This window comes from Numida meleagris, chromosome 5, assembly GCF_002078875.1.
Source record: "Numida meleagris isolate 19003 breed g44 Domestic line chromosome 5, NumMel1.0, whole genome shotgun sequence".
Classification (NCBI taxonomy): Eukaryota; Metazoa; Chordata; class Aves; order Galliformes; family Numididae; genus Numida; species Numida meleagris.
Window position 1 is genome coordinate 67,590,122 of NC_034413.1, and position 27,115 is coordinate 67,617,236.

At 37.8% G+C, this 27,115-nt stretch overlaps 1 protein-coding gene across 3 annotated transcripts in view; it reads left to right on the forward strand.

Annotated features, from left to right (window-relative positions):
- The window catches only part of ARHGAP15 (Rho GTPase activating protein 15), a 317,669-nt gene that overhangs the window by 153,573 nt on the left and 136,981 nt on the right, over positions 1 to 27,115 (forward strand). For all 3 annotated transcript variants that reach the window (XM_021399416.1, XM_021399417.1, XM_021399415.1), the window contains exons 7-8: positions 7,581 to 7,679; positions 9,502 to 9,628. In XM_021399416.1, coding sequence (XP_021255091.1) covers positions 7,581 to 7,679; positions 9,502 to 9,628 — 226 coding nt within the window. The remainder of the gene's footprint in view (positions 1 to 7,580; positions 7,680 to 9,501; positions 9,629 to 27,115) is intronic.

The following is a 27,115-nucleotide window of genomic DNA, read 5'->3' on the forward strand; positions in this document are numbered from 1 at the left end:
ACATTGCACATATATATTTTAAATATATATCTTTTCTTGTACCAAAACTAGAGCATTCATTCTCCCTTTGATTTTTTTGTTTGTTAGGAGGACTTATCATGTTGAGTTTTGCTCACATATATCATAAAGTGTTATAACGTGCATATAAAATTGGACAGGAGGACCATTTATCACTAGGTCTTGTCCAGCTGGTAAAACTAAGAAAGACAGGGACTTCACTAAGAAACCATTGCCAATATCTCTGTGTGCGGCTGTGTAATATATGGCTTCAGATTGTAAAAGCAATAACAGTAAAATATTACCCCAAGGAGAAAAGTAGCTTGCAGTAGGTATTCATACAGTGCCTTAAGTCTTCGTCTGTGGACAAAATATGCAATTGTCTATTCCCCTACTTCCCGCTATGCACAGACATGAGTTGTGTCTTAATTATTCTCTCTTGCTTTTTGGCTATAATCAGTTTTGGGGTACATCTTTCTCACTTTCCGTATCTGTGGTGACTTCCACATCTCCTCACTTTGTCTTAATGCCTGGCAGGAGCATTCCTTTCTCTTCCATCAAACAGCATGTGTTTTTCCTTCACGCATCTGTACAGGAAGGAAGGAATAGATGTGGAATGGTAAAAAAAAAAAGGGAGAATGGTCAGCCATTTCTTGAAATTAGTGGGAGTGAGCCCATAGCCCCAGCAGATCATTGGTCCTTTCCTCCTCCAGGGAGGTTCTCTGGACTCTCCAGTGTCATCTCTTGAAACCCAACAAGGAATTTTGGTCTGTTGGGACTTAATCAGCTTTAATCATGACATCCTTTCTGTTCAGTGTCTTCCTTACAAATGATATAGATCAGTTCTTCTGCTTCTGAAATTTTTCAGAGGGAGTCAGAGAGATGGAGATTTTCTTCATAATGCAGAGAAGATCCAGTGCCCTCTCTTCACTAACATTATTGCATTTCAGTAAAAACTTACATATACTATGAGTTCATCGCACAGCAAAAGCATTAAGCTCAAATACATTTTTCTTCTTAACAGTCCCAAAGTTCATTGTTTTACTGCAGTTGTGTTTTGAAGAACTCAATCCTAGAAATTTACTGGAAAAAATATACATATTTTTTTTATCACTGGTGCAATACAGTTTCACTTAAAGAAAAATCCTATTATTTTGTGGAATTTCATCCCTAGAATTCAGACTGTTGAATCCACTTCAAAGCCATTGATGGAAATACCTAAGACATTAGGTTTCTTTAAAAAGCAAATTATTCGTGTAAGCAGGTAAAATGGATGTGCAAATCGGTGTTACAAGGCTACACAATTGAAGACGTATCTTGTAAACATCTGGCAGCAATTGGTCTTACAACTGCTAATATTGTGGAAGTTGTGAAAACACAGGATCTGTTTGTTGCCTCTTTGCAATACTCGGTTTTCACAGTAATTTTTACAGAGTCAGAAGAAACAGGGTAATTATAACATAAGGTTCAACATCTTTAGATATGTAGAACATTTTCTGTTGCTTAAAACAAATATTCCCAAAGAAGGTATAAAACATTTTTCTGACTTGCAAAGTTTTTGCAGTCTATCATTTAAATTACTTAAATAAAGGGAGCTTTACTACTCCCAAAAGCTGAGAATATAACACCCGCCATGCATATTAGCTTGATCTTTTTGACAGACCAGAAAAGTGTTTGTGTGTGCCAATTAAAACAAAAATGGATCCCCAGTGGCTTGTTCCTCACACAACTTCTGAAGACTGCTATCATTGTATGCTGGGGTAACCCTGGATAAGGCGGCTATCCAAAGTAAACAAACTTTTCAAAACTTTCATGACAGATGGGGGTTACAAATGCATTTTAATAAGAGAGTTGCCAAAGCAACTTTTTTTTTGCAATCAGCATATATTTACTTAACATCTAGCAACATTGGGAACACAAGGCAGATAGTTTCTCACAAAATGTTTTAACAAATATCATTTTTTTTGGAAACATTGGTTGAAGACCTCTTCTTCCAAGCTGATATGTCTCCCTCACTTCAGTGTTAACTTTGCTCGACATGCAAAGGACTGCTGGCTTGGTAAAGCCAGACTGAAATATGAGACAGACAATCTGCTTGATAATGAAATTTCTTTGGTAGTCATAAACATCTTAGAGTCCTTTAAGTAATTTAACTATCAGCATAACCATGGCTACCTCTTTTGAAGAGCTTGAATCGTATAATGGATGTGTGAAGCAGTATGGATATAATGCAAGTGCATACTGATCCTTTTGTTTTCTTCTATTTGCATTTCTTGAATATTAGAGTCTCAGCTCACTACAGTACAGCATAGAGAGATATTTTATTTATCCTCTGCTGCTCACTCATTCAGCATAAACACGGCCAAGAGACTGGATTATCTGTAAGAAAGAATTTGAGATCAACTTTCAGAAATGCAGTTCGACTTTTGACATGTTTTTAAAAACTTACATATCTCTGTCCCTGTTTAATTCAAATCCAGATAATTAAACCACTAAGGAGCATAGTGTCTCCCAACTTTAATTAATTCTACTTCTGCTGTGGGTGTGGACACAAGTTTCTATCTTTTATGTATTTATTCTCAAGCTATATTATAATCTAATGATATTCCTTTCTTATTTTTTCAAGAACATTTTGAAAAAGAGAGAAAATACCCAGTTTCTTTCTTTTTTTTCCTTTTTTTCCCCTTTTTTTAGTTTTTTTTCCCTGCCCCGGTGGCTGCCATGCAGATGGAGAGTGGCGTGTCCTGTGTTACGTGGGTAGGATGGCTAGATCCCATCCTGCAAAAATGCCTCAAAAAAGGCAAAGCCTAGATTCCTCTTCTTTAAGGGAATCAAGATGGTTAACATGATCAGAAAAAAGCTTGTAAGAAGCAAGGTGAGATGAAGGAAGCAGTGGGAAGGGGGAAGAGTGTTGGCTTTTGAGCTAGAAATGCTCCAGCGACTCACATTTCCTTTTTTCCTACATATATCAAGAGCAGCAATCCCAATGCACAGTGCAACAAGAGGAACACATTTTACTGAGTTTCTGCACGCAGAGGTATCTGTCAATCTAAGTTTAAATCACTTAGTGTTCACCACAGGCTGTGGGAGTCCCAGGTGACATCAAAATTTAGGTTTTCTGCACTGGATTCTGCACTAGATTTAGCATCAGTGTAGGGTTTCCACGGTCTAGAAGTGTCCGATAATCCAACACTGGACTAATGGGATAGTTTATACAAGGAGCTCCTGCCACAATAGTCCAGGATTTTTTCAGGATGTTCCACATTCAGAAGGGAATAAACTATGTTTTCTTTCAGTATTTGGCTGAAATAGGGAATGGGGAGATGGGTTCTTGGTGGCCACACATGGGCCATATGTGAAACACACACTTTCCAAGCTGCTCGCTCCGTGCTCATTCACTGCAGGAGAGAGACTCTGAAGTATTTTTGCTGTATTTCTTCTTCCCCATAGAGTTCTCCACTTCCTGCATTAAAGTTTGTGCTCGGCATTGTCTGAAAATAGTTCATCACTGCAAATAATAGTTGTAGTCACCAGAGATGCATAAGCACACTTTGAAGTGAGTGAATCAATAATACGGTTTTGTATTTTTGTTTTGCTGTGTGATTTTTTTCTCCCTTTTCCATATCTCCATAGAGTGCCTATCAGTAGGACTGCTAAAATTGCCTTCAACCCTATTCTGCAGCTAAAAGAAATGTATACTGGTAAAGAACCAAAGGGATATGCCGTGAAGGATGTCTTTTTTTCACAACAGTGCAATAGTCCCTGGTCCAAAATTTGTAGGAAGCCTGTGGACAAAAACCCCTGGGCTTATTCTGTGGCATTTTTATGTCTTTGATCTCCTATGTTCTTTTGGTGTGGATATACCGTGAGGGGGGAGAATCTCTGAGGTGTTTTAAGACGTGAACCAAGTGAGCTGTAAAGGTTTGGAAGTCCTAGAGAAACACAAGCACGTATGGCACATTGTATGTCCCAGAGCATGACGTAGCACAGGATAAGCATAGGATTTGTGGGATTTTTAGGAAATACTGATCCCAGATGGGATGCAAGGTATTTATGTAATTTAATGGTAATGGCATTAATCAAATACAGTATTGGTGCTATATAGGTATCGGTTTTTTTAATAAAATGGGGTCTTGTTGAGTATTGGTTTAGCAGAGCATTATGCTGGCATGCCCCTCTATTTGCAGCTGTGTATGATGGCAAGAGAAATGTGTAAGGAGCCACAAGCAGAATATTACAAAAAAAGTGTTTTACACCTACCCTCCACTTTCCACACTTTGTTGGCAGCCCAGCAGCGCACCAAATTTAACACACATTTACCTGCAGTGAGACAATGTTTTCAGATGATCAGCGCTGAACAGTAGGACTGTAATGCAATTGTAGAACTGTTCAGGATGAAGGAGTCAGCCTGCAAAGGGATTTTTCCAAGGTACTATAGCAAGAAAGAAGGACTTTGGGAGTCCTGGCTCCACTATAAGCAACCTGAAGGGCACACCTCTGGGAAACAAGAGGGCTGATGCCAGTTGTCATTCCTTGTGGGCATTTATTGCTGACAGCAGCCTCACAATTCTGCCTGCTAAGGCCTTGCTAATTCCAGATTGGAGCCTTTGCAAAAATGATGGAGAAGGATTTCAGGAAATATTAAAAAAAATTAAAGCACCTGGCACAATGGAAGCTGGCATCTATCTAGTGCACTTTGTTTTCTCTTTCTTTCTTTTTCCTTTTTTTTTTTTTTTAAGATTTGTCTTTCATTTTGTCTCCAGTTTCTGTTTACTTCAGCAGCGCCTAATACAAGGACGCTGCGTTAGCGTGCCTTAATATGGAGCAATTTATGCTTGTTGTTAGTTATACATCGTTTAGGGCTGTGATCATAAATTGTTCAATCACAAGGTTTACTCAAAGCTAGCATTCTTTACTGATGTCTTTTCCCAAGGGTGTTGAAAATTCGATTGTTCAAAGTGCAAATATGGTTTAGCAATCCCTTCCAAGAACCATTTATCAGAAATCCTAAGGAGGTAATATATAAAAGTGGGATAGGAAACCTGCACATTAAATGGGATTTACCAGCCAAAGCCTTTGGAACTGCATTCCTGTGAATGACTGGAATGGAGCAGAACAAAGTCAATTACTGACTGTAATTAAGGAGTGGATGCATTTAAACTGTAGAGAGCAGTAGCAGTCTTCTTGAAACTGTCTAGTTGCTCTGAAGATTAGTCTGAGGAAAGAAAGGAAAGGACCTGAACTATATCTTACAGAAAGTGTATTTTAAATGAATTCTCTTCCCTCAATACTATGGTCTGTTTTTACAGATTTGCTCCTAAAACATCGATAATATATGATTATCAGAATAACACATTCAGACAAAGAAACTTTCAACATGTATTTTACTTGGGTCTTGTTAGCAATGGAGTATCTCTTTTGCATATCATACAGTACAAATGTTTATGCAGTGCTGAATACTTGTGTTTTCATCAAGCCTGAATTTACTGAACGGAAGACTGAACTACGTTGTGTCCCTTTTAAGCCTTCAAAATACAGTAAATCTAATTATATATGTTGCTCTTACTTTGAAACTGTTACCCCATTTTATAATTTTAATAATGATTTGTTTACACTGGGAGAGAGGCATCCGATTGAATTGTTGCCTGTGTTTAGTCTAATCCATAGCTGCATGCATACATTAATACATTGTGATAAAACGTAACACATTTTGATCCCTAAACTTGAACTGGGCACAGACCTGGAGGCCATCTCTTTCAGCTGCTTACCTTAAGTTGAATTTGGGTGCTTTTTTTTTTTTTTGGATAGAGAGAATGGATAGCACACGAGCAGCGGTTAGCACCGCGGCCGAGCACGAAGAACGGGATTCCAACGTCCCCGGCCGCTAGCTCTCCCTGCGAGCGGTGAACAATGGAGAGGCTGGAGGTCTGCTCCTGAAGGGCCGGCGTGGGGCTGGCTGGGGCTGGGAACATCTGCAGGCAGGCGGGCAGGCTCCCAACCCGCACTGGGAGCCCATTCCCACATTCTCCGCAGCACTCTCACAGGATGTCTCCGCTGGAGCTGCGCTGATGGGATTTTCCTTAATGCTGATGACTTTGGAAACCTTCCTTACAGGCATTTCCTCAATAACGGGAGGGTTATAGAACAATTAATAAAACAAGCTGCTTTTTTTTTTTTTTTTTTTTTTTTTTCTTTTCCCCTGGTAGTGTTTCAGTTTTAAGAAAAACGTGGGGAGCATCTGAGCTGGTTTGTTACTTTATGCTTTAGGAAAGACAAGGGCAGATGCAGTGAAACAGTAGCACTTCAGGTCACCGGATTTAATAGGCTGCGCCAGGTCTTAGCAGCTCTGCTCTGCTTTTCCTCACACTCTGTTCAGAGGGAGACCTCTGTGTTCAGCCATTCCCTGAGAAAAAGCCAAACAGGTTTTGGACGTGAGAAATAACATACCCCAACGAGCAGCTGAATGTACGGACTGAGACTGCGTCCCAAACCACTGCAACCTGAGTGTGCAGTTCGGATGCTACCTAGTTTTGCACAGGCATCTCTTCGTAACATAAATAATAATAACAATAATGGAGCTTTGGCTTCATTGCTGGTGGGTGCTGAGCTGGTTTGGAGCATGCACAGGGTGAGATCCTTCCTGCATCGTGCAGACCATGGTGGAGATGCTACCCAGTCTGCATGTAGGCAGAGCTGCTCTGCCCTGCATCCGCAGCCATGTGTGCCATGCTGCGTCTCCCTGCCTCAGTTTTGCTACCTGTATAATGGCCCTTTAACTTGTTTTATAAAATAACCTGGAGGTCTACTTTTGTAAAAACTTATTTAAAATAGATATGTGTGTGTGTGACAGTGATAGGTCATTATTTTCATGGTGGTTTTCAGAAGTTCAGACCAGCAGAATACGCATGCATATTTCCACCAAATATTGTCAGGCAGTGAAATGGCGTTATCAGGGGAGTGAATATTCTTTTGATAAATATTCCCAGTGTGGGGGTCAAAAATGTAAATACACTTCTATTTAGACAAACCGAGGATTTTTCCTCTGATAAGTGGGCTCCTAATTACTTTGCTACAGCCATCTTTGATAGCAATTTTCTTTGTGTGAAAAACGGTGACTGTTAGTTTTACCAAAATGCTTGGAAGTGGACTCTGGGATCACAGGTGTACAGAAAATGTGCAAAATCGAGGATAGACAAATCAGATATAAAGATAAAACTGGAATAGATATGCGAAGTGAAAATAACAGGAATTAATTCTCACATTGAATTCATTTCTTTTCAGGATGCTTTGATTTACATCTGAGCTGTCTGTCGTGTTGAGTTCCCTGGCTTTTCTTAACTTTTTGTCACATTATCATTATTTTTGCACTATTTTTGTTTGGTGGTTGCAATGCTGAGACAATATCTCGTTTGTTGTGACATATCCTAAACAGCTTTCAGACAGAGGTTCAAAACTCCTCGGTAACTCTGGGAGATAATTATTGGTACAAAGGGGAAGCGTTTGGGTGTGTAGCAGAGACAATGGCAGAAAACGATCTGTCCTGTGTGCTTTACTTACCTGTCACCATCCGTGCCCTCCCCCAGATCACGACAGTGTCAGGAAATGAGTTCCTCCTCCAGTCGGATATCGACTTTCTCATATTGGATTGGTTCCATGCTATCAAAAATGCAATTGACAGATTGGTATGTATTTGTTTTGGCTGTTACCTTTATTAATTAAGATGTAGCAATTTCAACTTCATTTGCTTCGGCATCTCTGCAGGTTTTAGGCAGCTAGCAACTAGCTAGACATTCCTTTATTTGAAGGGTACAAAAATATGCAAATCTACTGAAAAATGCCAGATAAACAAGGTTGTTGAACTAAAATGTCATTTGAATCTTGCCTTGAAATGCAACGCTACATTTATTTCTCTGAAATAACAAGGACGTTGGTTTGCTGAGGGTTGTAAAAGCACACAAGCACTTAATAACTAATGAATTTTTGCATTTTCTGTTTATGCAGCCTACAGTATATAATCTTCAATAGAACTATTACTACATTTGATCCTTTTATGAATTTTTGTATTACTTATTCACAAGAATAACACTAGCAAATAATATTCCTTTGTAACTGATTGCTGTTATTCTCCCAGGAAGACTGGGGGTTTTTCTACGAGAAGTAAGCGGGGCTGCGTTTTATTAAAACAGTTTTTAATTACCAAACCAGATTCAGCTGTAGCTTTTTCTTTCTCTTTTTGCCACTCTCAGTACAAATTCCAAATGATGGCCTTCTCTCCCTGCTCCAAGAACATATTTTTTTTCAGGGGCATTGACTTCCCTCACTCACTGCAGAACACGGTGAGAGAAAATTACCCCCATTTCTTGCATTTTTCAAAGGTTTTTTTTTTTTTTTTTCTGAAATGGAATTGGCAGAGAGGGCAGAGTCAGTCTCTTGGAAAGGGTTAACCCGAGCAGGGCTACTGTTTCCTTAAAGAGCTGCAAACATTCTATTACCCTGAGGCTATAATCAGCCAAGAAAAGTTTGATCTGATGATGTATGTCTTCATAGTGCGCGTTTCATTGGCTATGCGAGGATATTGATATCCCACTGAAGATTTTGGGGTGGAGTTTACCGTAGAGACCCAGAGTACTTTCTTTTTATCGGTGTGCTACTCAGCTAAGCATCTCATAGGCTCGACTATTGTTTCAGTGCCACTCTGCAAGGAGGTAAGATCGTGGCTGTGGCAGCTCAGAGCACACGGTGAGCCACAGCAACACATAGCAAAGTGATGGTAGCGGAGGGTAGAGCTTGTCCCCTTGCTGCATGCCCAGGACAGGATGCCACCAATAGCATTCACTGGAGGTTTCACCCATTCCATTGGTTCCAGTTCTAAAACTTTCCCAGGCATCAAGATAGCAGATCTCACCCAACCGCACGTAATGGGAGGAGATGTGTGATTAGCCAAAAAAAAGTGTCGTCTTCCTTTTTTCTTTTTCCTGATCGTGACAAAAATTGGGACCACTACTTGTCCTTAACCACCACTTGGTCTGCCCATGAATTAGAGTAGCAGAAAAAGAGCCCTCCTCTTCCCTAAGCTTATACCAGCGGAGTTCAACCCAAATCTGTACAGATGTTTGAAACAATTGTGTTTGAAAGAACATTTGCTGTGAATATCTAAAACAGAAAGGCTACTTTAACAACCTTCCTCTCCGCAATAATTTGGAAATAGCCTGCAATGTGGAAATCATTTTGGTCTCTACGGCCTAAGGAAGCAGGTCTTTTGTTTTCCTTACTTAAATGGGAATTTATCTCAGAAATTAAGATCAGTCTGTCGGGGCATAAAAGCTTTGCCATATGAAAAAATTTGCATTACACTTCCCTTAAATAATATACTCACTGCATCACTTGCTGTGTCTATTAGCTCCTTATTCTGTGCTGGCATTCTGCAATCTCCTGCTGCATTCATACAAATAATAATTTTATTAGAAGCACACATAGATATAAATATACATTTTCTTTCCCCAGCCAAAAGAGCGGAGTTGTACATCGAGAAATTTGGAGTTCAAACTCAGAAGATCCTCCAGCACCGAATTACTGAATAGCTTAGACACTGAATCCAAAGAATCAAAGCCTGAACACAGAAAATCTTTAAGTAAGATTTTTTTCCTTTATGTTTTTTTTTTTTTCCTCCTGTTTCCCCTTTGTAAAATAAGTATGCCATTAAAGGGTAAGATAATTTTTATTACATACAGAATGTAGGGAAGATCACTGAGAATTGTAAAGCTGAATGTGTTCTGGGCTGATATACATAACTTGCATTTAAGTAAAGACAGTTACTAGCTCCACATTTTTAAAGGGTGACATTCCCTCCTAAACGAAATAAATTTGTTTAGGAGAAAAGACATTTATTCAAGCCATTTATTTTTAAAAACAAGCAACATGAGTCCTGTGCTAATGGTCTATTGCAGTTGCTTTGTTTCCATTTTAGTAAAATACCTCAAATTGCTAGAGTAATTTTGTCTGTTATATATTTATACACTGTATTACTGAAAGACCTGGCATATCCTCTCCAGCCGACATTTCAAGGATGGTTCTGTAATTGTATGGAAAGTAAATTTCAGGGATCAAGGTGGATTTTTGTTGGTATGATTACAAAAGAAAGTGATCTAAAACCGGTAGGGGTGGGCTTCAGCCCACTGAGACTTTCCTCTTCCAGCTCATGTTGAGATGTTTGTGGTACTGGGGGCAGCAGGAGCTGGGGGTGACCCCAAATCGCCCACTGAGCTTTTTAAAATGTCACCCCCTCTCTCGATTCTTTGTTTCCCTTCTTTGTTTGGCAGGAGTCGCGTGGTGCTGCTAATGTAAGCACCGTGACAGCTTTAGCCCCGCGTGCTGCTCCGAGATACCTATAGGTGCTGACGGTCTGTGCGGGAATTTGCCTGCACGCATTTCAGAGCAGGATCAAAGCCTGAGATGCTAAGAAAAGAGTTACAATAAAAAGACCCAACATCGCTATTTTTAATGATAATTATCCATGTATTCATAAATATATGCACACATGCATGTGCTCACTCACACAAACACAAATACAGAGATTCATTAAGTAGTCTCTTTTTGCAGACCAAAGCTTTCTGGTGTTGTTTTCTTATCATCTCAGAGATTTTTTTTAATATTTTTTTTAATATTTTTTTTTTTAAGATTCTTCTTTCTGTTATAAAATATAAAGTAGCCTGGATGTATTTGTAAAAAAAATTGTCCCGGTGTCTTTGTGCTGTGTATATCACATTGCATTTCTCAGAAGAGGGAAAAACGAGACTGAGAGCACGGTAAGTTTGGAAGGCCTAATTCTGCTCTCATTGCAGCTAATATCAAAATGCCCATAAACTGTCTTATCACTCGGGAAAATTTCACTTATTTATTTTGACTTCTCACATATCTTTAACTGATAATTTGTCAAACAAAACAGAAAAAGTGAGCACGAGCAGTGTCATAGACTTACTCTACGTTTCTTTTCAAACCTTAGAGAATTGTGAGTAACCTTCGTTTTGTTCAAGGCTATTTAAACTATTAAAAATCGTGGAAATATCTGCTGTGAATCAAAGCTGGTATCTAAATACTGCAGCTTGGATTGCTTCTAAAATATGTATTCAGAACTTTTTTGGCCCCTTGAGATCTAGTAATTATGTGGAATTAGAAAAATCATATTATTCACTTACTTATTAGTAGTCTAAGCACAAACTGTATTGTCAGTTTTCTGCCTTTGGCTTTCTGTGCCCTTAATGTTCACACAAGTATCGTAGCCAGAATTATCGGCAGCTAGAGCCAAAATTGCTTTAAAAAGGCATGAGAACTGGTAATGACACATTGTTAGCAGTTAACAGGTGGTCGTTTCATTGTCCAGTTTGACTGCAGAGCACAGAGAAGATATGTGCAATATCTGCAAGCGTGTTTATAAAGTTCTTGCAAAGTTTAACGATTCTGTAATTTTATAGTACTCTCATATTATTGACTGCTGCCAATGTCGAATCCAAACAAAGGAAATTTTTTAAAGATGGCTTAAAACCCCTCCAGTTTTACATGGAAAACAAGCAACTGATGTCTGTTAGAAGGCTACCTCCACCCCCAATAATCTTTAAGGAAGTATTCAGAGGGTTCACTCATTTGTATTTCCCTTCTCTGCATTTTAAGAGCTGCAAAAAAATGTCCAGTTGTAGAGTAAGTACTGCTGTGGTGTTGGTCTTTTTAGCAGCACAAGTATATAAAGGACAGGTATAGTCCACTCAGAGTATTCAAATGATTTACTCTTTAATTTAAAACTGGGGAGACTGTTCCTAGAGACCAAGCAGCAGGAATTTGGTTTCTGTGTATAATCCTAATTGCTTCTGCTCACACTACAAGGACAAATGGTAATTCTCAGTTACGCTTTTTGACTTGTAGACACCAATTTCATTGAAAATTAGGCTTAGACTGCCAGACTCAATTTCCAAAGTTCACACAATGTCTGTCCTCTTGGTCATGCAGCTTTTCAGTGGCTTCTCATCCAGTGTGGATTCAACTCGTATTTTAATTGAAGCTTTCTTGAGCTAAAAAATAACCAAGGATGGCCTTAGGGACTGTTACCAAAATTTGTAGAACTGTGATCCCACTCTTAAATACATGGAAAGAGACTGCTACTTATTGGATGCTACCGACTATTTCACTGGTTTAATTTACACAGAGAATGCTTGCTCAGGAAGGCATGTTTTTTTACCTAGCAATCTCCGCCATTAGAAAATGCATGCATTTGGTTCAAGAAACCTACCTTGCTCCACCGCTCCTTTCCATGTGAAAAAGCCTTTTCCTGGTCAGCTTTTAAAATTAGCGGTAGATCTCATAATTTCCAAGTAATTTCATATTGGTGAGAATCTAGGTTTTTCTTAGGCTGCCAAAACCCCTCTTAATTAGTACCAATTGTAACTGGGTGTGCCGGTGAGTAGCCTGCCATGTTTACGTTGTATCATACATAACAGGGCACAGGGTTAGGTACGTAGGGAATGTGTCTGTGCATCTCAAGGTTCCCAGAAACCATGCAGGTGTACAAAAACCAAGAGACCTTACAGAGTGTATGGATTATAGGAGCTGCCACAGTAGTCAAATTGTAGGTGGTAAAACCAATGCTATTATGCTTAATGCTGCTTCATCTCTCCATGGTCACTTTCTGGTTTGCATTTTGGCCATTATCTGGGAATTTTGCCACTCAGGAGTGACCTCTTGTGGAAGAGCCTGGGCTTGAGTCACTATCGATTGTCAGAGGGGATCAATTCTCTTCTACTCCCCCTTTTCCAGACGGAAACAAACGGCTTTGCAGTAGGAAGAGTGCCCTTTGGCTACCGTATCAATCTGAGGGCGGCTCTTGTCAAAATGCACAATCACAAACTTGATAATGCAATACATTCCCAAAGCACTATATTTCCAACCTGTTCTCCATCATTTCCTTATGGCGTCACATTTACTCAGTTCATCACATTCTTATTAATATTTTAGGTTTCCTTGAAAGTGATGGAATTCTATTTTTATTACAAAAGCAACAAGAATAAATACTAATTGTTGTCAGTTATTTCCTTATGTAGTGGGAACAGTAATCTGTTCCTCAGCTTTGGGTTGCCAAAGCAAAATAATTAAATATTTTAGACATTTAAAAAATCTGTGATATTAGATAAATGCAATTTGATCTCCTTGTTTGCCACATAAAAGCTGGAACTGCCTGAATTGATAAGATTGAATTGCATTATTTTTATTGTTTCTACTCGCATATTTTTCTTATCTTCAAGAACACTTCACTGAAAATCTGGTGGTTAGTCATACCACCATGAGACAGATCCTGTAAAAATCTTCTCCATATTCGAATTCTAGCTTGGGGAGCCACAATTATAGTGTCAAGATTTGATATATATATATATATATGCTATTTTATATGTCTGTGAAAAGGGAAGTCTTGATGGGCTGCACAGTGTCAGCATTATTCATGATGTCTTCAGAGTCTCAATAGGAGTAGTCTGGGATCACGGCGTCATTGTGCCAGACACAATGCGACACCGAAGTAAGAAAATTCCTGCCCCGCAAGCTCACAGCCTGGGTAAGGACAAGTTGCAACAGGTGGAAAAAGCGGACAAAAGCAGGGGGTGGAAGGAAAAGTTGACAGCAGAGCCTACATGTCATGCATATTAAACAGCAAGCTTGGGATTCTTTTCCCTTCTTCGTTAGGATTGGGGTGTTAGCCACCCTGGCCACTGGCCAACTCAAATAATGATATTTTGCTTACCTACATTCCTCTTGCACTTTTAACTGGGAGCCATGGGCCTTTTGAGTCCCAAAGGGCAAGGCATCACTCTGGGCTGCTGTAGTGCTTCCCCACTACATGCTTCCCCACGGAGCAACTGCAGGAGAATAGCTATAGATATGCCTCCCTGCATCATTTTCATAATAAAAAAGATAATAATATCTTCTGGATCATAATTTTGTTTTGCATTCAGAGGTATTTGCTAGAAAATCATTTGGTCTCTGAAATCTGCTTTGATTTCTCAAAAGATTAAATTTAAGTCAGGCATGCAGTACCTATTATTTAACTGAGGGTTGGGTGTGCTCTAAAATTGCTTAAAGTTACTTTACTCATTTCATTTACTTTCCTTTGCTTCAGAAGGCTGAATTTTGAAACCTGAAACATAGCATGTAAATATTCTTAAATAATAGCTGATGTATCCAGAATCATCTCTGAATGCATTTTGTTAGATAATTAAGACTATACATTGTGAGGGGAAAAAATAACTACAACAAAAAACCACAACAAAACAAACAACACAAAAAGCTTTTTAGTGGACTTGAGAAAAGAGCTAGAGAAGTCTCCAACGCTTTAACCCTTTCTGGCTCAGCGTGGTGCTTCTTTCCTCTTCCCAGCCCATTTTAGCTAGATACAAAGTTCAAAGCCAAATGGATGCTATTTAGGCAGCCTTATTAATTTACAGTGGTAGCATTAGGTATGGTGAGTTTTATTATTTTTAATAAACCCATATTATTTTTAATAAAATAGCAACGTATTTTAGTGCTGAATGACCAACAGCAATTAAAATAGAAAGCAAAATTCAAACTGTATGCAAATATGCAGCTTCTACTGCAGTGTTAATTTTGTCACTCTTCAGTTTGTATGTTTGGCTTTTATTTTTACTGCATCAACAGGACTGCACTCATCTCCAGATACTGAACCACAGAAAAAAAATGCAGCATGCTGGTTTAGGAGGGGTGGGAATACTTATAAGGACTAAGAGGGCTAAACTTATTTTTTCACTTATTTTTAGTCTCAAGTTTTTCTGCTGCTTTTACTATAGGCATAAGGTTTTCTTAAAGCTTAGGAAAATACTGATTCAGCAACAAAGATACAATAATATTTGCATTTTGGAAACAAAGCACGCCAAATTCAGAAACAAGTTGTGTCACTATTGCTGATAATAGTAGATTATGTCGCAACCAAAATTACAATTGACTGTGACTAGTTTTCATATAAATATGAACTTCTCTCAAATTTGAATATCCTTTTTCTATCAATTATTATTTCATATTTCTTTATTTCTTTGTTTTATTTCTACTCCACTTTCCAAAATCCTTCCAGAGATTACTATTTGGGTTGAAAAAGCATATTTTTAAATTGGGCATAACCAAGTTCCATATAAACGTTTGGCAGGGAAATCGGTGCGCGTTCACTTAATTCATTTTTATTGAACCAAGTCCAGATTTTTAGTCAGGAAAAAGTTAGAAATTAATCATATCTGAGCAGGATCATTAAATTTTCCTTTACATACTAGAACAGCAGGGTCATTATAGAACCATGAGAAGTTAGCTCACTTATTAATCTTTACAATTACATAAAAGTGATCATTTTTATAGTACTTAAGAGTAGCTCTTACCCATTATGTGAAGAGTATGTGGGAATATTACAACAGAATATAATGTATTATTATAGATGTGACCTGTGACTCATTGGTCTGCTCGCTGACACACAACTCCGTAAAAGTTCTCTATTTGAGCTTGGATAATTGTTAATTGTTTCATTTTCCTTGTGCTCATTTGTGGGACCTGCAAGTAAATAGAGAACTAGGCACTGAGTTATTAATTACCTCATTATTACTTAATTATCATTATTGCATTCTTCATTTTTATGGAGAATTATATCATAAAAGAAGGTATTTTATACTGTCCAGCACGGTTAGGTATGAATGACAGTGATAGCTAATGGAAGATTGAGTTAGTTGAAGAGAATCTGTCAGAAATTCTCACTGTAGATTACTATCTGGTTTCTTCTGCCTTTTCCAGCAAACACTTCTCATCTTTGACTTTGAAACCCAACAGTTTAAACCGGGTTCTTGTTTCAGTGGACTAATCCCCTTTCATAAATCATGTTCAAGTGCTGAAATAATTTGCACATCATTTAAAGAGTATTTGCTTTGAAACATTCACCTCAAGCCCTTTTGTATATCCTTTCTCTCTAAAGATTTGTAGTATTTGTTTTGTTCTCTGAGGTATAAAAGACCTGGGTAAACTTTATTCCTGTTGTTTCAAGATTAGTGAAATAAAATGCATATTTATTCAACTGGGACTGAAAGGAGCTTTAGTAAAGACAATCATGCATATGACCCGTGGGAATGTTATAATACAAAATGTCTGTCTTAAAATCTCTTTAGGTTTGTTCAAAACACTGCTGAAGGATTTAAGTTTAAACAACAGAAAAAAAGAGTTGCGAATCCATATTTCTTCTTTGTTCCAAAGAAGACAGAGATATCGTATTTTTTTTTTTTTTAACAAAACAGACTCTTATGAGTGCACACAAGATAAATTTGATAGAGGGGCAAGTAGAGCCTGGATAGTAATGATTACTTGTGATCTTTTGTAGTGAGCTAGCTACACATACTGACTCAATGTTTAAGAAAGCTGTATTTTGGAAATCACAAAGAAATAGCAATCACAAAGAAATCATGATCAGCACATCAGCATTTTAGGTGTTGAGAGTTGAGCAGCTAGGCCCCTTCCATGTTCTGCTACCTAGGTCAATTCCTTTGATATGCAGGGACTGGCTGAGCTTTGCTCTTCGGGAAGAGAGAGACGGTACAGCTTTGTGTCACTCTTGTGAACCTAATTCTGATACTTCTCATTGTAATTATTGAAATGACTACCCTGATTGCAAGTTTGAAGCCAGAAAAATGATTCTCAGACTACACTGTATTCTGAGGTTTCACTGCTATTTATAACTAATCCAGATGCAATCCTCCTGGTACTTTGGGAGGAATATGACAGAAATAAGGAGGTTTTTAGGTTATAAAAGTCTAAATTAAGCTCAATTAGAGACACCGTAAATCAGGCTCTAGATAGGATTACTTACTGCCCAGACTCACCTTTTTTGCAATGGAGAAATCATTTCAGCATTTGTACCTTACAGGTTGGAGGATGTATTTCATTTAAATTATGACCTCTAATCCCAAATATTTAAAGATGAGTTTAATGGATGGAAACACTTTACTCTTTCCAAGATTGGGTGTATTAACATTTTAAAAATGAATGTGCTTGGTAGGATCTCCTGTTTGTTCTACTAGCTGCCTGCTTATGTGCCAGATAAACAGTTTGAGGACAAACTCATTAAAAATACATGTAGTTGGAGAACTTAGAAACTTCCACTGGCATGAAATATTTTTCTACACCTGCTCTCTTTAAAAGGTGGGTTCCTTTATAACCGCTACTGCTTTTCAACTAGAGGCTCTTCTGTAGGTAGTAGAGCCTGTATGATAAAAAAAACCCACTTCCTACATCAGTAGGTGGGATATATAGCCTTATGTAAGGTATGAGAGAGCTTCCTAATTGAGGGTATGTTCCTTTGTGAGTGCACAACGGCAGTTTGTTAAAAGTTGTAGACACGTGCACGTTTGCAGCAGAGTATGCTCATCCCATAACACATAGCTGCTGCAATTGTTCCTCTGAAAGGCAATGGATGGAATGCTACTGAGGGGTTAAATGCTATATTGTTTCTCAATTAAGTAAAAGGTTCCAACTAGCTGGCTTTAAATATTGATGCTGAAGAGAACACTATGACAGATGAGCACCTCCCCTCACCACTAAGGATATTTGGCTCCATTTAATTAATTCCATTGGCCATTGTCTTAAGTGTGCCCGGGATTCACCCAGGAGGAATTCACTTGAGTTACTATTATTGAAAAGTGTAACATGGCATTATCTGCCTCAGACAGACTTTTAGTAGCATTGAATCAATTCCCCAGTTCTTGAAAACAACTACTTCATTCAATTCCTTTCATAATTAATGAAATTCAGTAGTAATGCTTTTGCCCCTCTGCTCATGCTGGGAGAATTTTCCAAAACTTCAGTGTTTTCAAGCTGGAAATATTCTTCTAAATTTTAGCTTTAATGGACTTGTGGTAGGAATGTATTCTCTTGTCAGAATTTATCTAGCTCTTTATTTTCAGCATTTCTTTTCCATCTCAGGTTTACCATCTCAAATAGTTTTAAAGACAGCCATTGTATTCCTTCTACTGCTTGTTTTGCTAGATGAGGCCAGCTGAGTTTTGTGGTTGTCTTTTCTTTGACAGACTAGAGCTCTTTTTCTTGATGTCCGTATTCCTTTTCTGAATCTGTCCCAGTATCAGTCCATACTTCTTGCATATGAGTGTTCAAGGCAATGTCATCCAACAGCCTTGGGAAACGGAATTCACTCTTTCATTTTGTTGATAGAAAAACATAAGTCAGAGTGAGTTAAAATTAACTTGGTGGGTATATATAATAAAATGTTTAATTCAGATTGGAGGAACCATGTGACTTGTAGGTTTCGTTTTGGGAAGGCTATATGGAAGGGCCCAAAAGTTGATCAAGAATTAAGCAGATCTCCAGGTCACTCTTTGGCAGTCTTCTATCTGGGATGTGGATGTTAGTTTAAATCAAAATCAGTCTCATTGTGATGTTACCCAAGAATTAATGAAGTTTTGTTCCTTCAAAAACAAAGTTTTTGTTGGATAATTTTTGCTGTGAAAATATATGTTTATTTATCTTTCTTGTCTATGTAAAATTACTGATGCATGATAGAGTACGATAATGCTCCTTCAGTCCTTTCTTCACATGAAGGTATTTTAGCTCACATGTATGTGAATGAAAATCAGGAGAGAACACTAAAAATTAATGGAGAAATAATGAAAATACTGTAGTAATTTAATTGTTTTAAAGTGGTATGTGAAGACCTTTGGTTATGATGGATCAAGGGTAGTACTGAAGGTAGGGCAAAAAATATTCTGTTCACTTGAATTTGGTTTCCAATGATGAAACATTGGAAAGTATATGAAACATTGAAAGTATATTTGTCAGTTAATATAATTAAATTGCCAAAGAGGCTTGGGAGAGAGAGACAGAAGAAAAAGGTGAAGGGCAGGATTAAGCAAAGAGGAGTCAAGGTGGTGGCATGAAGAAAGGGAAAGAAAAATGAAAGGATGCTGAGGAACGATTGGCTTCCTGCAACATTTGTCTGAATTTTACTTTCCTCTGGGGTACTGTAGTAGATATGGTGTGTGCATGAGAAATAGTGCCACAGGTCTCATCTCAGCTGATAGGCTTCTTAAAAATCCATTTAAAGACTGGTGAATTGAGAAAGGAGAGAGTCCCTGAGAGTGATGCTTTCCATTATTAGTGGCTAACAAGTGAAAATGTTCTTTAAAAGCAAGGATTAGTTCAGAAACTAAGTTAGTAGAATTTACCTTTTTGAAATAGTTATTTACTTAGAATTCATCTTTGCTGCTCAAATTACAGGTCATTACAGTACTAAAGCTTTCTTATTTCATGACAGAATATTCATAATGTCTTTAAAGTACTCAGTTAGATAATGGTCCCCAGGATCTGGACAACAAGACTTCAAAAGGCAGAGTCCTCTGATCTCTGGTTTCCTTATTCATTCTAAGCTTGGAAGGTTTCATCTATCAAACACAGATTAAGTTTTATTGGTTGATAGTCTAATTGCATTTGTATTATCTTTTCCTTTAATATTATTTTCTTTTCTCTGTATTGGATTTCATCCAAATATTGCTGTTTCCATGAAGCAGTTTTCTGAAAATGTTTTGCTTTTGCTTTGATGCTTAAATGCTTAACATGTGAGTGCTGCTATAAGGTGCTGGTTCCTGATAATAGAGTTTTCCTTCTGTAAGGAAAAGTTTCCACAATCTTCCGTGCTTGGCTTATATTTGATAGAGCTCTTAGGCTGAGGCTTTTCATGGACAAGATAAGGTTTGGTTAAACATCTGAACTCTTGAATGTTTATGTGAACTAGATTCGACCTCTAAATTTGTCCATCATTAGTTATTTTGCTTTTCTTTTTAGATACTAAATTATGCTATTAAATATGTTCTAAAGTAGGTTAAGTCCCTGTGCAGTTTGTCAGCTGGAACATTAATTTTAAAGCTAAAACAGTCCTTTGGTGTATCTCTTTTATCCAAGTTTTAACCATGCCTAGTCAAAGCAAGGGTCAGTGTACCCGTGAAAACCCAATATGCAGCTGATTGAAGTGTCTCAGCATTATGATGACTGGCCTGATTTTATTTCAGGAAAAGATTGTGATATATAGCAATCATTTGCCTGTCCAGACAAATGTTCCAGCACAGCTGTTCTGAAGACTGGATGAACTACTGAAAAAATGTCACTGGATGCCCTTCAGTATCTCTGAAGGTCTGTTCTCCTCTGAGCACCTATGCAAGGGGCAGGCAGACTTGGGGTCCCAACTGCCTGCTAGAGCAAAGCCCTTGCATCAGCAGTAGAGGAGACACTCATTTCTGGCATCCCAGTCACTCATGCTTTCAGCTGACCACATCTGCGTGTCCTCTTTGGACTCAGATCTCATCTACACCAACCCACATTTTTGCTTTCCTGCTGACCGTGTGATGGCAATGAACAATCAGACTGCTGTAAGGGGCCATTGTAAGGGGGGAGTGTGTGCATGATGTAGAAAGCCAGAATTGTTCCAGGACCACCGTACACCTTGGCCAAAGCGGTGCTTAGTGGCATAAGGAAGAGAAAGAACAATATACATTTTCTATAAAGCGTGACAAAATAGAGCTGTAGTCTTTTATGACCTGATATTTGTTAGGAATTTCAGATAGTCGATGGGAAAAACAAACAAACGAAAATACCCAATAGACTGTATATGACAGGCTCACACAAAAGCTGTAATCCTCTCCATTGGATTTGCTTTCTGTTCTTCTGTTTATTTTATGCACATCCTTAAGAACCTCTAATGGATGTCCATCCTGTGCAACTCTGACACCACGGTGTACGCCAAAAAATGTGAAAATCAGTTGTGGTTTAACATATAGAAATCATTTATCTAGACACATAAAATGAAGCTAAGTTCACGTTGTGCAAGTTTTACGTTTATATTCAAGTAAGTGTTGGAAATTTCTACTAGAAATTACTATAAAGGTAAGAAGCAGACAGGATTCTTAAATTCATTGGATTTTTCTATTTGAAAAATGAGCTTACGGGTGATCCGTTTTTCTGTTAATCTTACTCTAATGATTTAATTGAGATAGAGATAACTTGATAGAGTGGATGTATAAACAGAATACGGCAAATGGATTTTGAGTCCTTGACTAGATATTCTTTGATTACTTTAAAGATAATGTTTGTGCTTTTTTCCTCCATAAAATTTTCTTCTACAGTCACTAACACATACTAAATTTGCTATATTAGAAGATAAAAATATACTGGAACTTATGATTTGAAACAGCAAATGAGGGTTGCTACCACTTTTCATTGAAAATAACAATTTTAACATGTTGGTTGTCATAATCTACACATTATAAATTAAATCTATCCTGTATTGCTTCAGAAGCAGTAGAAGTTCATAATGGGTCAAAAATATTAAGTTATGAATATAATTGGAGGTTGCTTGTAATGGGAATATAATTAAATTTTAAAATACGGTATTTTTTAGAATGTAGAAGCATTAAATATAATTGATGAGAGTCTCTATAAAGAGGAAATTCTTTGTTATGGTATTCTTTCTGGAGAGATCCCTAAGATCAGATCTGAAAAAAATATACAGCAAGGTAGCCGAGTGTGTTTCTAAATTTAAATATATGAATAATCTGCGTGACTCTTAACAAGGCTGATATAAATACAGCAATGCAAGTTTTCCTTGTACTCTACAGATAATTAGTTTGTTTTCCAAAGCATAAGGTAGAATTATACATAGGATTTGAACCTACAAGGGCACACATCACTGGCAGTACCCAGCAACTCAAAAGTGTTTTCTTTTGGTTTAATGCTCTCTCCTTGTAGAGAAAGGAACCTTATAACTTACTTGTCCTTTTGACCGAGCTATTTAATGGTAATGATGATTATTCATATTACATGGAAAAGGTTGAAAAGGTTTTTTTCAGACAAACTTGGTTGGGAGGTAAGCTTAAAGACTTGAATGTTACTGACATATATTCCACAACAGAAGAAAACAGAGCTTTGTCATCTAAAAACAAAACAAAACAAAAAAATAATACCTGAATACATTACTTGTTGTAAATTACTTTTCAACTTGATCTGGAAATAATCTTCAGTTGCTTGCTCTGTCTTCCTCAACCTTTAATTGCATGTCTTTTTTCTTTTGGGAAGTCTGCTTAAAAATATTTTTACATTATGTATGTCAACTTCAAAAGTCATTAAATGAAATACTCCCATTCTTTTTCTCTGAAGCTATTGCATTTTATAAAAGAGTTGGATGAGGTTCTATGGCTGAAAACACTGGAAGTGAGTAGCACTAAGCCACCCAGGTAGTGAAGTGCAGGGCTGCTATTCAAGTCCTGTATGTTAGGTCATCTGAGTGATTGGGTATTTTCCTGGGAAATTCAGTAGTCCTCTGTAAAGGGGACTGCAAAAAGCCACTCTGTCACTCTCCTGGCTTTTGTAACATCTGTAACAGGATGACTCATTACCTGAAGAGATACAGAAGCTGGTTACCAAAGGATGCTCAGGGATAGATGTGTCCATAACAGTCTGTGGTCCTACAAAATTACACTCTCTTATGCATGTGGACTGCATTACAATATAGAACTGCAGCCACTTCTTGCAAATTGGCTGTATCAGGAGTCCCAATCCCTGGCACAGGCTCAGCAAGAGCCGTTTCCCCTTCCCAAGCACACTGCACTCTCTCTTCCTAGAGCCTGAGCAGCCTGACGCTGTGTGCTGCAGCAGCTTCCATCCAAGTCCCACATGTTTTACATTAGATGAACATAAACTGGTCATACTGTATGAATAAAGCAAACTCATTGATTTCTGGCATTGTGGTTTTTATATTCAAGTAAGTGTGGTTAATAGCATTTCTAATAGTGTGACAATACCAAAAGAATTGTATAAAGAAGGAATTGTTGTGTCCTGGCAGATCTAGTCCAGCTCCTCCTGTCACAAGGTACCATGCTCTGTCTCCCTTTTTGTAAATTTATTAAGTTTCATCTTAAATTCTTTTAGTTTTATTTACCACCATGGCTTCTTTGAAAGGCTGTTTTAGAACTTCATATTAGGGCCAGTTTATACTCATTTATTCTTGTGCCAACATTGTTCTTCAGTTTTAACAGCTCTTCTCCCTCCCTGGTGTCCTGTTCTTCTCTCCTGCTCATTTTCTACCCCCACAAAGAAATTCATAGAGAACAATCACAGCCCTTCACAGCCATTTTCTAGCCAAGATCCTCGTCCTCTTTCAGAAGCTAAGCAGCTTGTTCCCCTGGTGAATCCCACAGCATTGCCTGTACCTTGTATGACTTGAATACCTGTTTCATGCATGACAGCATCCAAGGTGAAAGTTCATCAGGGCCTTGAGCAGAGAGTTTGTTCTTTCATTTCTCTCGCTGGTTGAATGTTAGGAAAAAAATAGGTTGTTTGGAAAAATTTATTTTCTGAAAGGGTGGTGAGGTATTGGCACAGGCTGCCCAGAGCAGTGATGGAGTCACTGTTCCTGGAGGTGCTGAAGTACCATGGAGATGTGGCATGGAGGGACATGCTTAGTGGGCATGGTGGGGGTGAGTTGAGGTAGGACTTGACCTTAGAGGTCTTTCTAACCTTCTGTGATTCCATTTATGGCCACTTTTCACAAATAGATGAGTGAACTTATAACCAATTAATCCACCCAGGTGTCTCACCTATTTTCATGTTTCTAATAGCTGATTTTCCAGTTCATAACAGAAGTATTTTGTATACCTCTTTGACAGTGCATCGGATACTATTAGATCTAATCCATTTCTTCAGCCTTCAGTTTTAAAGTCACTAAGATTGTCTGATGTCCTGATTCACGTCTGAACTGATGATGCTTCCCGGTTGTGAGTCACCCACAAATACTTTTGAATGCTCCTACTTTTTATATTGAAATTTTTAATCAAGACACAAAGATCAATTCCAAGAATATTTAGGGACTTGCACTAGTAACTTGTACCTCTCTGAGTCATTTCCCTGTTAGTGTTGTAGTTCTCTCCATCTTCTCCAGTTTAACTGATAATTTCCCATTTGGCATTATATTACATACACAACTGAAGTCCAGATAGATTTTGTTTATTGCATTTCTCTTTTATGAAAACAAACAAACACAAGGATCCAAACAAACAAAAACCTCACAGTTATTTTATTAAAGAATGATATCAGTTTAGTCTGATGTGATCTTCCTTTATTAATCCAGAGCATGCGCAGAAATATTTCCTTACTTTTATAAATATTTATGCTATAAATGCCATTAAGAAAATCTGCATAGGGAGTACCGTTTTGTTTCACAATGTAAATGTGCAATGATATTTTTATACACACTATTCATTTATTTCCATTTATTATTAGCGAGAGACCAAATTTTTAAAAAGTTTATATGCATCAGAGCATGATGCAAAATATGAGTTATACAGCCATTTTATTGAATCTTTACTGCTAATGCACACAAATTTCACAAAGTGTAATGACAATACTGAGCACTTAAGTTGTTAGGCTGTCATATTACAGCAAAATTATTTGCGCTATATAATCACTGTTTTCTTTTTCCTATTGTTTATCTCTGAGTGTTCTTCATAAACATTTGCAAATGCAGATATAGTTGCTGTGGCAAATAACGTGTTTTAAGACCATAAACTTGAATGACTCCGTGTCCTTTGGTGCCCATGAAAACAAAATCTTCCTAGCATCTCCCAGCCAGTGATAGCCAGTCTGTCATCTGATGCCGCAGTTCTTGAGTCTACCCTGTGCAGTCACAAAACCTGTAATTTTAAAGCTTATCATAAACATAGGGATTAGGGGTAATGCCTGATTTCTGTATTTTCCCCACCAATCATTTGTGTAATGCCTCTAAGCAGACCATGTTTTCGTCTCTCATTTTTCTCTTTTGCAAAAAGGATATAGTGATTATAGTGTGGGGAGGACTCATGAGACCTGCCTGGGAACTTCCCAATGGGATAAAAAAAGATGACTGACAAAAGTCTTTAGCTCAGCAAAGTAGGTGAAGTGAATTCTTTATCCCTAGTGAACAGGCTTTATTGACTCTATCTCAGAGGATCGCAAAGAAAAAGCAGGAAGCAGTGACTCGATTTTGTCACTCCCAAAACTTTGGTGCTGGCTGAAACAGTGGTCATTTATACAGGCAATGCTGCGTGCTGCTCCTCCCCTTAAGGACTAGCAATAGTTTTGCCTCTGCTGCAGACCAAGAAAACAGGATCAACTGTGGAATTCTGAGTTCCAGAATCCCAAATCCCAACTATGAGTGTTGACTACTGGTCATCTCCATTTCTAACAACTTCCTGAGGTTTTGAAGTCATCAAGAGTATTAAAATAAATTGTGCACAGTCCAAACTAGCTGTGTTTTCACCTGCAGAACAAGACTAATGGAAGAGATGATACTAATGTGAAACTGTTTGAATTTCATCATGCCTTATCCACTCCGACTGCAACTCTTCAATCCTTTCCATCCAAATAAATTACATGCAACAATTTTGGGTGTTCTAATAAACAGATAGACATCATAATAATGTATTTCAGTTAGGAAAAGATACTTGAAAGAAATTGGTTTTTCTATACACATGATGTGAGACAATCAATAGTGCTTTAGTCTGACAAGTACTGTCAATATCCATTGTCACAGTTCAGAAAGTCATTAATGGATAGTTCTTCAAAAACCAATGCTTTCAACATGTTAAAAGTGTTCAGATATACTGTACCTGGCAGGAATTAATCATAGGTAAACCCTTGTGATTTAGTATAAATGTTTTGTAAATTAGAAGTGAAAGAAAAGTCATTGGAAGGAGTGTGAGATAATGTTACACGTCATTAGAAAATCTTGCTAGTAAGATATGGAGCTGTTTAGGAGATACGAAAGCATTTTATATTCTGAATTATTCAGGATCAGCCTAGAATGTCTCACCCAGGAAAAAGAGTCTGCTAGACTTACATTGTCTAGGTGCAGGGTTGTCTAGGTACATCTCTTGTGCCCCTGAGACAACTTCTCTACTAAATTCATAGAATCATAGAATCATAGAATTAGCTAGGTTGGAAAAGACCTACAAGATCATCCAGTCCAACCATCTACCTACCACCAATAACCCCACTAAACCATGTCTCTCAATGCTATTTCTAAATGTTTCTTAAACAGCTCCGGGGATGGTGATTCAACCACCTCCCTGGGCAGCCTGTTCCAGCACCTGACCACTCTTTCAGAAAAGCAGTATTTCCTAATGTCCAGCCTACATCTCCCCTGGCACAACTTGAGGCCGTTCCCCCTTGTCCTGTCACTAGTTACAAGAGAGAAGAGGCTGACACCCAAAAAGTAATCACTTAAAAAACACGTAAAAAAACCTTCTCCTTAAAGGATTAGAGCCTTCTCTGGTCCTTGTAGTTGTGCCCACACCAAAATCCTAAAGAAAGGCTTTCACAGCTTCATCTTGCAAATACATTAGCCATTGCTTCAGCCTACTGAAGTGATAATATGTTTATGATCATTGCATCATATAGACATCTAGCGCCTTCAAATATGACACACAGTCCTTCATCTGTAAATCTCAAAAGTTCCATCGACTCTGATTGTGCTGTTTTTGCAAAATGGTGTGATTTATGAGCAATGCATTAATTCTTTCCTTCCGCCTGTCTTCTTCTGTAAAAGCTGTATATATTATTAGGAATGTTAAGGCTAGATTTTTGGAGTTGAATAAGTATTCAGAGGATTTATATAGCCCCCCCAAAAGACAGGTCAGTTTTTATCTTGATTTAATATTCTTTTGCAGAGAATTTAGCCTCTAGTTATCCTTCCTAATTCAGTCAGTATTCTTACAGTGCTATTTAACATCAAGAGCCACAAATAAGTTCTTTCTTTTATGCCTAATGCTCTGCTTTAGAAAATACTATTTTCTTTTTATCCCAGTTCTCTATTACACTTCTGTAATGTGATAAGCTGTTATGATTTAATGTACCTTAGTTCTAGAGCAGATAGTAAATTGCCTGAGGAAAGAAACTTTCTTTCTTTCTTTCTTTCTTTCTTTCTTTCTTTCTTTCTTTCTTTCTTTCTTTCTCTCTCTTTCTTTCTTTCTTTCTTCTTTCTTTCTTTCTTTCTTCTTTCTTTCTTTCT